The 12,862-nt window shown below is 35.5% G+C and overlaps 1 protein-coding gene across 1 annotated transcript in view; it reads left to right on the top strand.

Moving 5' to 3' along the window:
- The window catches only part of SPEF2 (sperm flagellar 2), an 81,999-nt gene that overhangs the window by 28,764 nt on the left and 40,373 nt on the right, over nucleotides 1-12,862 (top strand). Inside the window, exons 13-21 of the mRNA XM_052777906.1 lie at nucleotides 130-208; nucleotides 2,886-2,959; nucleotides 3,774-3,877; nucleotides 4,740-4,987; nucleotides 6,725-6,833; nucleotides 7,656-7,813; nucleotides 10,046-10,188; nucleotides 11,700-11,827; nucleotides 11,933-12,071. Coding sequence (XP_052633866.1) covers nucleotides 130-208; nucleotides 2,886-2,959; nucleotides 3,774-3,877; nucleotides 4,740-4,987; nucleotides 6,725-6,833; nucleotides 7,656-7,813; nucleotides 10,046-10,188; nucleotides 11,700-11,827; nucleotides 11,933-12,071 — 1,182 coding nt within the window. The remainder of the gene's footprint in view (nucleotides 1-129; nucleotides 209-2,885; nucleotides 2,960-3,773; nucleotides 3,878-4,739; nucleotides 4,988-6,724; nucleotides 6,834-7,655; nucleotides 7,814-10,045; nucleotides 10,189-11,699; nucleotides 11,828-11,932; nucleotides 12,072-12,862) is intronic.

Below are 12,862 nucleotides of genomic sequence, written 5' to 3'. Positions count from 1 at the left end.
ACTCAATTTCAAACTCAATTCTAAGTTTTGACTTATAAGTCTTCAAGAGTCAGCTTGAATTGACAGGCTTGTTTTTCCTGTAATATGTAGTTTCCTTTCTAATCCATTTCTTTTCATAATTGATACAAGGTCCAGAAGAACTTATCAAAATCACCGCCGAAAGTTCTAAATAAACTCCAAACAGAAACACCTACCAATGGAACCAAAGGCGTGTGTATATTTTATTTATATATGTATATATAGTTTATACAATTTAGTTTTAATTCTTATCTTAGTAGATTTACCTAGCAATTCCCCTTTCTCTTGTAGTATCCATGGTAGTATCCATGACATCTGAGTTTTCACAGTAGCTTCCATTACGAATTTCCTGTTCCCACACATTCCTAGTGTCTGGGAGCAGCAATTGCAGGCTGCTCCATGAAGGAAGGTGAGCTAGGTGACGAGGGCAATAGCAAAGCAGGAAGCACCAACGTTGACCAACAATGAGTGAGGATGTTGTCTGAAGTCAGGGTCACTATCAGTTCCAGAGACATTGATCAGTGTGAACCTCAGTCTGGTGATAACCCAGAAATTCTGCCAGTGAAGCAAGTCTGAAGTCAAGCCAAGCACTCAAGTCAGCAGGCGTGGATCAGGGTCAGATCAAGGAGACAGGATACAGTATGCAGACGTGGCTGCTACACAGCTGTGAAGTACCACAGGCAGGGTCCAGGATGAGAACTTCAGCTTAAAAGCAGCTTCCAAAGGAAGAAAGGGCAAGCCTTCATCTCCCCTCACTTTCCTCACTTTCTCCCCTCACCTTTCTTTGCAACAGATCTTGCCAACAAAGGAACTGACATTGGGCTCAGCCACCTAAGCTTAGAATTACAGAATGATTGAGGGTGGAAGGGACGTCTGGAGATCATCTAGTCCAATCCTCCTCCTCAAAGCAGGGTCACTACTGCAGGTTGTTCAGGACTATGTTCACTTGGATGCTGAACATCTCTAAGGATAGAGACTCCACAACCTTAGTGAGCAACATGTTCCAATAGTCCATAACCCTTACAGTTAGTATTTTTATGTTTAAATGCAATTTCCTGTGTTTCAGTTTATATCTGTTGCCTTTTGTAATTTTAATTGGCACCACTAAGAAGAGTCTGTCTCTGTTTTTTTACTCCCTTCCGCAGCCCAGATATTTCTACAAATTGATAAGATTCCCCTCAGGCCGCCTCTTCTCCAGGCTGAACAGTCCCAGCTCTCAGCTTCTCCTCATATGTCAGATACTCCCAGACCTTAGTAATCATCAGGCCCTTTCTCTGGGCCTGGTCCAATACATGCCTTTCTTACACCGAGGAGTCCCAAACAGGACACAGCACTCCGGATGTGGTCTCACTAGTGCCATATCTTCTTAATGTGGTCCAGGATGCTGTAGGCCGCCTTTGCTGCAAGGGCACATTGCTGGCTCATGGTCAACTAGTTCTCCTCCAGGGCCTCCAGGCCCTTCTCTGCAAAGCTGCTTTCAAGACAGTTGGCCCCCCAGCTGGTGCTGAAGGCATAGGGGTTTCCTCACCAGGTGCAGGACTTTGCATTTCCCTTTCCTGAACTTTATGAGATTCCTGTCAGCCCTTTTCTCCATCCCATCAAGGTCTCTCTGAAGGGCAGCACAACCATCTGGTGTATCAACCACCCCTTCCAGTTTCATATCATCTGCACACTTGCTGAGAGTGCACTCTGTCTCAATCATGCAGGTCATTAACGAAGATGTTAAACAGCATTAGTCTCGGAATCAGCGCTTGGGTTACACCGCTAATTGATGACTGTCAGCTGCACTTCACACTGCTGATCACCACCCCTTCAGCCTGGCAGTTCAGCCAGTTTTTAGTCCACCTCACTGCCCACTTACCTAGTCCATGCTTCATCAGTTTGTCTATGAAGATGTTAAGGAAGACAGTGTCAAAAGTCAATGTAAACAGCATACGCTGACCTTCTCTCAACCACTGAGCCCACCACCTCATTGTAGAAGGTTGTCAGGTTAGTCAGGCATGATTTCCCCTTCATAAACCCACGCTGACAACTCCCAGTCATCTTCTTGTCCTTAATATACTTGGGAATGGTTTCCATGCTTATTTGCTCCATCAGTTCATAGGGACTAAAGGGAGGCTGGCTGGCTTGTACATCCCCAATTCCCCCTTCTTGCTTTCCTTGAAGAGAAGAGTGGCAGTTGCATTCTTCTAGTCCTAGGAATCTCCTCCAATCACCAGGACCTTTAAAGATTATTGAGAGTGGCCTAGCAGTGACATTGGCCAGGTCCCTCAGCATGTGTGGGTATATGCCATCAGGTCCCATGGTCTTGTCTATTTCCAGTTTATTTAAGTGTTCCTTAAGCTGATCCCCCTCCACCAAGGGTAAATCTTTCTTGCTGCAGACTTTCCTGCTAGTCTCAGGGGCTTGCGATACCTCAGTCTTTTGCATGTCTTTTTCAGCAGGCCCACATTTTCCCTAGCTTTCCTTTTGCTATGGAGATACCTGTAAAAGTCCTTCTTGTTGCACTTCTGACTAGACATAAGACAAGGCCTTTTCCGCATGAGAACCATCAAGCATTGGAACAAATTGCCTGAGAGGTAGTGTAGTCTCCATCCTTGGAGGTTGTAAACATCACACTGGGTAGACAACTGAGCAACCTGGTCTGACCTTTTAACTGATGCCACTTTAAGCAGAAGATTGCTTGAACCTCCAGAAGTTGCTTCTAACCTGAATTAATCAATCATCTTATGATTCTAACAATTGTATAAACCTTCTGTATTGATTTGTTCAAAGAACAATAATGAGGCATATACTTTTATTATTCATCTATAGTAATAAATATTATAGTAATAGAATTGTAAAACTTTATAATATACCTATTTTAGGCAATTGTCCTGTTAAAAAGGATCCATCTGGGCAAGAGTTTATATCAGATAGCAGTCAGGATGGCCTATCCAAGGTTTGTAATCCAATTTTAGCTTCTACTTTATAACGATGCATTAGTTTAAAAGGTTAAATGACTTAAATAGTGACACCCTTTCATCATTCTGAATTAATTTGTTGTCCTTACTGCAAGCATTTTCTGTATGAAATATGAAAAGGGTTTATTGCGAATATCTATTCCTGTGTATGTTGGTTAGAGTTGTACATATTGTTAAAGTTCTATCTCTTCTTGTTAAATGTCCCATTAACGTAAGATATGGTACTTCCTATGTAATTTCTGAGTTAGCAAAAATATATTGCTGATCTTGCTGCTGCCAAGCAGATCATCCATTCCATGACAAGGTTTCTTCTCTTTATGTTCAAAAAAATTTAATTCTACAATGATCTATTTGACTTTATTGCTCACTGGAAAATACTTCGAAAGCTAAAAGAATCCCTGTAGAACTAATGAAGTTAAATGCTGCTGTAGGAAACTGTCAGTGGATTTATGGTACTGAAAATCAGAATAAGCTTAGAACCAGGACACTTAATTTTTTATTTCTTGGTCTTCATATCCTTTGTTTCTCAACCTTGTTTCTGTCTGGCATTTCCATGGGTGTAATGATGGAAATCAGTTGGAGATTTCAATTAGGCCTTTTTCGTATCAGCTGAAACTATTTCTCCTTAATAGATAACAATAAATATTAAATATAAATAAATCACACGATAAACATTAAATTTAAATAAATAAATAAATAATATATAATATATAAAGTAGACTCATACTCTTTTTAACAGTGAGTGTTGTGAACGTTCTGAGCATATTAGTCTTACTCTGCGCTCTTCCACAGCTATCTGTACGTGCCCAGCTTGGTGCCGCATCACAGAAATTGTTGAAGAAAGGAAAAAGTATTCCTGATGAATTACTAGTTGACATCCTATTGGAAGCCATTAAGTATGAAACTGTATAGCTTTTTTTCCTCACTTATTTACAACGTAATTATCGAGATGTAGTCCAAATTCAGCCATTTCTCTTTATTAAGATAGTTTTTGAACACTGGAGTCTTCGACTTGGAAAGTGGAGCTAATTAGTGAAGTTAGTTAATGCTCATTTTATGCTAGCAGTAGAATGCTAGCAGTAGAGTCTAGCCCTAAAGTATGCAGACATTATTGTACACTACTGAAGGTAAGTAAAAATATACACATGACTATCACATAGTCATTAAATATAACTAATGTCTCTATTTTGTTTCTTAGTTGGAAGCTATTCAGCACATGCTAGTATTTTTTCTTTTAGATTTTGTGAAATGGATAGTCCAAGTATTCATACTTCTGCAGTTAGGTTACTCTTTTTTTTGTCTACTTGTTTGACAGAAAATTGTCTCAACTACCCTGACGTGCAATTAGCCCTTAAGTTCCCACGTGAATACCATTTAAGTTATATTACTCCCATTAGTATGTTTTAAAGTTACAAACCAGATTTTTCTATTTGTTACATCAGTGGAAAAGTTAGTAGACAAAATAGGGAAATTACACCTCTGATCATAGTCTGTATAGAGAGTGTTTTTGAAAACTTTTTATCAAGACAGCAAAAATTGTTTTGGTTTTGATTTTTTTCACTTTTAGTTAGGCTTGAGGTTATTTTTCTCATTTAAAATCCATTGCTTTACAATTTAATTATGTCTGTCATTCTGTATTCATCAGGATATTTAATATACTAAATTCAGAATGAAAGACTGCTAGGACAAGGTCTTCTTTAGGTGTTATTATTATGCTATCAATTCACTGTATAATTCTGTTTCTTCATTTACTTTTAGCCAAACACCACCAGAGAAGGGGTGGATTGTGGATGGGTTTCCAATGACAATTAATCAGGCAAAACTATTTGAAAAAGCCTATACAGGGATTGATCCAGAAACAAAAGATGCAAATTCTGGAAAGCTCTCACTTGTTACAGATCCCAGAGCCCCTAACAAGCCTCCTGTTACTTCACCTGCATTTGATGTTTCTGTATTATTGGATATTTCAGACACTGTGGTACTGAAACGTCTGGCTAATTTGAAGTGTAAGTTTTCAACTACTTTTAACAAAGTAAAATGGCAAGCAGATTCTGATGTATGGGGAATGTAAAGATTTTTATAATACTGAAATGGCTAAATTGTGAACACTTTGCAACATAATAGCAAGTTGCATATTTTAATTAAAAATACTAAATTATATAAGCTCTATATTTTCCTCTGACAATTATGAAATTAGAAATTGTTTAGATTTCTTGACAGCTTTGTTCTCCATTTCTAAGGCCCCTTTTAACTTCAGCTGTCTAAAAGTACATGACTAGGTATAAGTAACACATTAATCCCAAGCATTATTAACCAGTTATAACTCTAAGTTGTACTTATTGGAGTAAAATAGCATTACTGTACAATTTCTCTACATCTCACAGTATCACTTTCATTGTGTATTATCACCTGGAATGCTTCCATATTATTTCAATAACTTTTATTTGTTTCAGAGGCAGATCAGAAGTGTGCAAGTGCATGTGTATATACTTGTTTATATTTGTACTGAATTCTCACTGGACCTGAGATAGCACAGTGGCTAGTGTTAGACATCACATAAAACAGCAGCTGGAAAAAACACAAGTTAACAACAGATGCAGAAATATGCCTCATTACAAATGACTGTGTGTAAATAGTATTTTTCTCCAGGAGACACATTTGGAAAGGGATGAAGGAAATTATAAACAAAGTGATGTGCCAACATTCATTCCCTATTGATTACTGCCTTTGTCTTGTCTTCAGTTAGTCAGTGAACAATCAGAAATTGTCAGTTTGGCTGAAAAGGCCAAGGCATCAAAGGCTTTTAGAGGGCTGTTTCACTTCCAGACCACACATTTTTAATTACCCTTAGTCACGTTGGCAAAACCAAAGTTCTTTTCTTTAATATGTCCCATATTGCCCAAATTATAAGGAGATTCCTCTTCATTGTTTTCACTGCAGCATTTACATGGCACATGGCTTGAACTAAAGCACCATCTACTCTTAACTTTTATGTGTAGGTAGGAGTGATGATGAGGTAAAATCATTAGAGCTTCTGCTAACAATGCGGTACAGATAAATCTATAGACACTGGAAATACTTGTTAATTTAAAGAACTTGTGTTGCCAAAAAACTTTGAAAATGTGATAATACCTGATGTAATCTCAGAAATACAAACAATTTATTTTGTAACATGCCATGTGGTGATAGAAAGAGTCAAAAGAACAATAAAAAAATCAGAAATTTGTAAAAATTGGCTTATTTCTGATCAATAAAAGTGTTTTTTAACTTTAGAGAAGACTCAGAGAGAGAGAATACCTTGTCTTCTGATGCAGTGGAATATGTGCCCATTGTTGTGAAAAGGACTAGTTACTTCAAGGAAGATTCAGATTAGGCTGGGAAAACACCTTCTAACTGTTACAATAGATAAACCTGAAACAGTCCACCTACAGGAATGCTCCATCTCTACAACTGGAGATTTCTATGACTGCAAAGCATCCATCAGGATATGTTAGTGTTATAACGGGCTATGCATTTAAACAGAGGAAGAGGCAGACACTGTCTTCAGGTCCTTTCCAGTTTAATTTTATATTTCTCTGACTTTGCTTTCTTTTAGGAAGTTTGGTACCCAATTTTTAAATGGAGAAATGTAATATCAAGGAACACTGAAATTTTTCTTTCAATAATTACCTTGCTTTGGGTGAATAACTACCTGCGTAATTGCCTTTTTCAATATATGCTCATATATACTGTTTTCCACACAGCAAATAAATTGAAGTCATCTCAAACTGAACAGGAGAACAACAATAAAAATTCAGACGCTGAAATCCTAGAAGAGAAGATAGACTTAGCCAGGGACCAGGTGCTACATAGGTATGTTATATGAAGTACAAAAAAGTTGCTTCAGCCAGATGTTTAGGCATGTAATTAATCTGAATCTCATACGTGATCCATGATAGTACTGACATGCCTGATGTTAAGAATTTACTTAGGAGTTCCTCTGACATGGAGCCTAAAGAGTACTTTCATTTTTGGCACAATATAAATAATCCTAATAGTTAAGAATTCTTGTGTTTTGCATTTCCAGGGTATTCTTCCAAGGAGAATTTCTTTTTCAGATATATATTGCATGAACCATGAACCATATGTATACACATACGTGTATATATATGTATCTATGCATACATATATCTGACATATGTCATACATCATGTGAATGCCATTGAGTGAAATGCACTTGATTTCAATTGCAGATTTTCTAAAATGGTATCTTCTGCTTTTACGTTTATAAAAAATAATTAGTTTTCTATTTTTTACTGAATCAGTTGATGTTTAACTTACATAAAGAGCAAAATCAAGAACAAGTTTTGTTTCTAAATATTTGATACTATTAACTATTTCAGACTATATATTATTATTAGTGTTTTAGTTGTGATATAAGAAAGTAGGTTTAGCTTGTGACAAGAAAGAGTAAGAAATATATAAGACTAGTTAACAGTAGAATTTTGAAAGTTTTCCTGTGTTGAAAATTAACGATTTGATGTGGATGGAGTATTATTTTGCAAAGAATATTACCTGGATTTTTTTCAGTATTAAATGAGATAGTTTGCTTTTTCTTTTGTTTATTAATTTGGGAAAATGTTTGATTTTCCATTAGTTAGATTTTAATTTTATGCATTAATATGATTTTTATAGAATTTCAAGCTTTCTAGACACATGGCCAAAATTAGAGGAATGGTTTTCAGTCCATCAAAGTACTCTAGTTAAAGTGAATGCAGAGACAGAAGAAAGTCTTGTGTGCAAAACAGTGAAGGAAATTATAATGGAAGAAATTGCCAAAAAACAGAATAGAAGTAAGTTTTCCTGTTCTTACTTTTTACAGTTCAGTAAGAAAAGACTTTGTTCTTTATAATTAACACTAATAATTAATATATAAAACTATATGGAAACATCAGTTGTCACTGGCCCTGCAAGACTTTGGGGATGTGTAAGTTAATGATAACTGCACCAGAACTCTGAACTTTTCTGTTGTGTTTTTACCTTTTCAGAGGATATGGACCAATTTCACATAATTGTAAAGATCATTTGAGAAAAAGTTTTAAAATATTTAAAAGAAAGTGTCAGTTGGATTTATTTAAATTCCATAAAGTAAAGGATTACTAAATTCAGTCCTTTCTTCCTGGTTTAAATATTGCAGCTAGCATCTTCACCATGTGGGATAGCATAATGGTATAAGAAAGACTAACTTGCCATTATTAACATATATTCATTTATCAGCAGCAGCTTAAAAACATGGATAACTTGGAGTGGTTTTGGCATGTGTTTTGGTGCATGCTTATTCCATTTTTCTTCTTAATTACCCAAAAGGAAAGAATCATTTAAAAGTTAAAAAGCAAAAAAGATGAAGTATCCAGGGGAAAAGACGCATCAAGTAAACCAGGACTTCTGAATAACCAGGTTTTTTCTTCAGAATTATTACAAGAAAGTCTTGATGTTTCTTCTATGCCCAACCCCCCCCCCCCCCCAAAAAAAAGTTATTGTCTTGGAAAGCACTCTTAACATTAAAAGTTTAGACCTCTACTCCTGCACAAGGTTTCCAGTTCATGAAAAATTCTTGGAAATATCACACCTGACACAAAACTGGATGGAACATTTTCAAAGAAGCACCTGGTTGAAATTGGTTTTTTTTATGTCCTTGACACAATTCATAGCCCTGCTGGAGTTAATGCCAAAATTCCTATTGATGCAAATGGAGTTGAGATTTTCTGGTTAGCATCTAGCTATCTTGTAGAAGTACTGTAAGGACTATTTACTCCCTGTGGAGAAATAATCCCTGTGGTCGGTTAACAATGACTAATTTCATATTTATGTTGATAGATACCAAGCTGTCCTTCACTATTAGGTTTTTATAAGCAGAACAGAGGTATGAGAATGTATATTAATGAGTCAGACATCAGTAGCATTCTGGGAGTGACATGGTAAAGCTAAATACAGATTCTCATTCTCAAAATATTTAGCAGAAGCTGAAGTAGTTGGAATATATTATGTGGCCAAGAGTTTTGTTCTTTTTATAAATTTAAATCAGGAGAATGATAGCAGTTTTTCCATTGAAGCACCCAGCAAGACAGTGTTTTTCAGAGGCAGATTTGTCACACTTAAAGTAAAACAAAACACATCTATTCTTTAAATGTTAAGCTTCTTTCAAACAAAAAGACAAGACTGTTACAACAGTGGTTTAATGCAAGACTATTTATTTTCTTTGAATATTTTCAAATCCACAGCAAAACTGGCCAGAATTCACGCACATGATTCTGAGCAGTTAATTAATGTTAACTTAAAGATTTAGTTGTTTTAGGATCCTTCTGTGGTCACTGAGGAGATGCTGATATCTTTCCAGAGGTCAGTTCAGATCCTAGGGTTGAATCGTGCTCTGAAGCTGCTAACTACATGCAGAATTATTTTGCTATACTATAGGTTAGCAGGGTTAGTTTTTCACTTGTTTCTTTTTCTACACATGATCTTTTCTGTCTCTTTCTTTTTTCCTATCCATCGTCTTTCATACTTCTCAGCTTCTCCTCAGAGTAAGGTGTATTTCCCAAATTAGGCCAAATTTAGCTCAATTTATCTGTTTGTTCCATCTTCAGTGTTTGTTTTCCTTGATTCACTCTTTCCTAAGTCTAATATGGAAGCTGTAAGTGTTTACAACTGTTATTTAATAAAGCAGGGAGTCCTTGAAATCATGATAGTTGTAATGAATCTCAGAATTGTATCAACACCACTGGCCTTGGTTTACCTGGTAAAGAATTTGTTTCATATGCGTACATATTAATTCATGATCTTCCTGTTTTTCTCACAGTGATGGTTTTAGAGAAGTATCAGTCCTGCAAAATATAAGCTTAACTGGAAAGTGATTTTAGAACTATGGCATCACTGATTTGATTAGTATGGTTTTTGATGAACAACGCCTGAGTAATGAAATATTGAATCGGTTCCATTATTTTGAACTTGCAGAGTAGCATAGATGTTTAATTCTGTTTATTGATACTTAAAATATGTTTGAAGGTACTAATCGTATGTTCATATAGAAGGGTCTGCTCAAGAAATATCACCAGGAAAAAAGCTTTTACCAGTTACACGTCAAGATCTGCTTCCTCCCATTCCTGTGGCACCACCGCCAATTGATCCAGGATCAGATGAATGGATTTATGTAGATGAACCACTTCCCAAGGTACATTCATTCATGATTAAAATTTTTAAATATCAAAGTACATATTTTTCTTAGTATTTTATGCATATTCTACCTAAACCTTTTGTCTCATTGCATGTTGTTTTCTTCAGTATTTTTCAATGAAAGATGCACTGGTACTGTATTACAAATATCTAAAAATATAAATAACAGTTGCTACTAAAATATATAAATTAAAGACACACTTTAAAATTTTGATCATTGTTTTTCTGTAAATTCCTCACAATGATGATGAACAATAGCACATGGATTCCAAAATAATAATACTTTTTAATATTATGAAATGCTAGCATAGACTTACTAGGTCAGTTTCCTGTCTCTGACAAGGGCCAGTTGTGGACCTTGTAGAAAGAATGTAAGAATGGGGAGAGTGTGCATTGATCTTTCTCCTAGGTTACTTTTTTCTAACATGTTTTCCCTGAGGACATCTTCCTAGTTTCCAATGATCTGAAAATTAGGGGTTTCCTGAGATGGCTTTATATCTGCATCTTTGTGTTTAGTAGCTCTCAATAGACTTTTCTTCTGTGATTATGTCTAGTTCCTCTTTTTGAAGCAATTTACTTTTTGGACTCCATGATATAGCCTGTATTATTACACTCATTCCGAAAAAATATTTCTGCCTCTTTGCTTTAAACCTGTTGTTTGCTTGGGTGATTTGATGACCCTCGTTCTTTATTGTGAGATACAATGAATAATAATTCTATAATCATCCTCTGAAGGTATTTAAGATGTGACAGGTGTCTGTCACATCTTCATTTTGCTCAGTGTTGGTTTGCTTCTCCAATCCGGTCATAATCTGTTTAACTCTCCTCCTGTGGAGCAGTTCATATATTCAGTCATGATTCTTGCCCTTCTGTCTGTCTGCTCTAGTTCTACTGTAAATTTTTTGAGATCAGGAGCTGGGACTGCGTAGAGTATTTGAGATGTAGATTTGAAAAGTGCATAATGATACTTTGTATTTTGTTCTGTAATTCTTTTCCTAATATTTACCAGTTTTGCCTTCATGACTGCAATTAGCTCACATATGCTGGGTTTCCTCTGGCCATGGGCCTTATTTTGCTCTTCATGACAGTCAGTCAGTCAAATGTCACTTTTGCAATACTATACAATCAGCTTAGATTTTTACCGGCTTGAACAGTTATGTACCACCAACTTTTGATACTTAAGTACTCACTTAGTACTTATCTTCACTAAACTAATCTTCACTTAGTTAATGAGCATATCCAAACCCACAGATATTGGAGGAATTGCTGGAATTTCCCATTCATTTTGAGTACTGCCACTTTTTTTCCAAAGAAATGCACAGGATAAACTATATGTTGGTACAGTGTCTATGATCAGTTGTAAATAGTTGTAAAGCAAAAGAAATATACATTAAAAAAAATCAGTAATATGATTTAATGAAATAATCTTTCTTATATTTGCTAATGCTACAGCTAAATGGGTTACCAAGAAAAATATCAATTAATTTTGATGTTTTGAAAAATTCACAGGAAATACCTGATTTTTTAGTACCTTATTGGGAAATGGTAGAACATGCATATATGAATACCATCAAAACTATACTTAGATGTCTAAGGGATGAACAGCACTCTGTGATTTATTACTTAGCAGACATTAGGTGAGTAGAAACAGTGGCTTATTACATTAATATTAGTATTTTATATTTTTTATGTGGCATTCTAAATGCCTTTAACACCAAAATTATTTTTACCATAATTTACAGAAAAAAATTCCAAGATTATTTGAAGCATCCAGACCTTAAGCAGGAGTTTGTATCTCAGTGGCAATCAGATTATAATTCAGTTGCTGATGACCTGCGAGAAGATGAGGAAACAAAAGCAGAACTACACCAAAGAGTTACTGTAAGTAAATGGCAAATGTTATAATATACCCTAAAGTGTTATTTCACTGTATACAAGCTCGATGTAACATGAATGATATTATTTACATCTTTGTCCTTTTTACCACTCCTCTTAAACTAATTCACTTCCTCTTGCACATAAAGTGTTCTTCACAGTTATTTCTCTGGGTTTTGGCCATATCTTTCTTATGTTTTGCTTCTTTTTTAGGTTATACAGTGGTATTCTGGCACATTGTAAAATAAATATTTCTCTGCATTCTTTTTCTTTATGTTTTATGGTTTTCAGAGATTTTACTCACAAGTTTGGGCATTTCTACCACATTCTAACAAATCTTGGCAGTCAGTTAGTTTTTCCATAAATGATATATGGTAATATATGTTTTCTAAAACTGATTCATACAAAGTACAGAGAATTTCTTTGAAATGTTTTGATTCAGGTAGAGCTTTGCTGGGTCATACATGTCCTGAGAGTTCTTTTTCACAAAAATCCATAGGACTAAAGGTCCTAACAAGTTCAGAGCCAGATTTAACACAGGCAGGAAGTAGAGCTGTCTTTGAATTTATTAGATTCCTATTTCAGAACAGACTTTTAGTTGAAAACAGATTTTTAGTTGAAATCATATCAGGAAATGCTCCAAGAAAAGGGAAAAAAAAAAATGCTGGCAACATTGTTAGTTGAAGGGAACATTGGTGGAATCATGGATGAATTCACTGAGATGGAAAAAGCATTGGACCTCCTTTTCTATAGCATTATTTCAATAGAATGAAGTAGAGGACTTAAAAATCATCATC

The sequence above is a fragment of the Harpia harpyja genome, chromosome Z, assembly GCF_026419915.1.
Source record: "Harpia harpyja isolate bHarHar1 chromosome Z, bHarHar1 primary haplotype, whole genome shotgun sequence".
NCBI classification, from domain to species: domain Eukaryota; kingdom Metazoa; phylum Chordata; class Aves; order Accipitriformes; family Accipitridae; genus Harpia; species Harpia harpyja.
The sequence above is the reverse complement of the archived record's forward strand: the minus strand, read 5'-3'. Positions and strand labels throughout refer to the sequence as shown.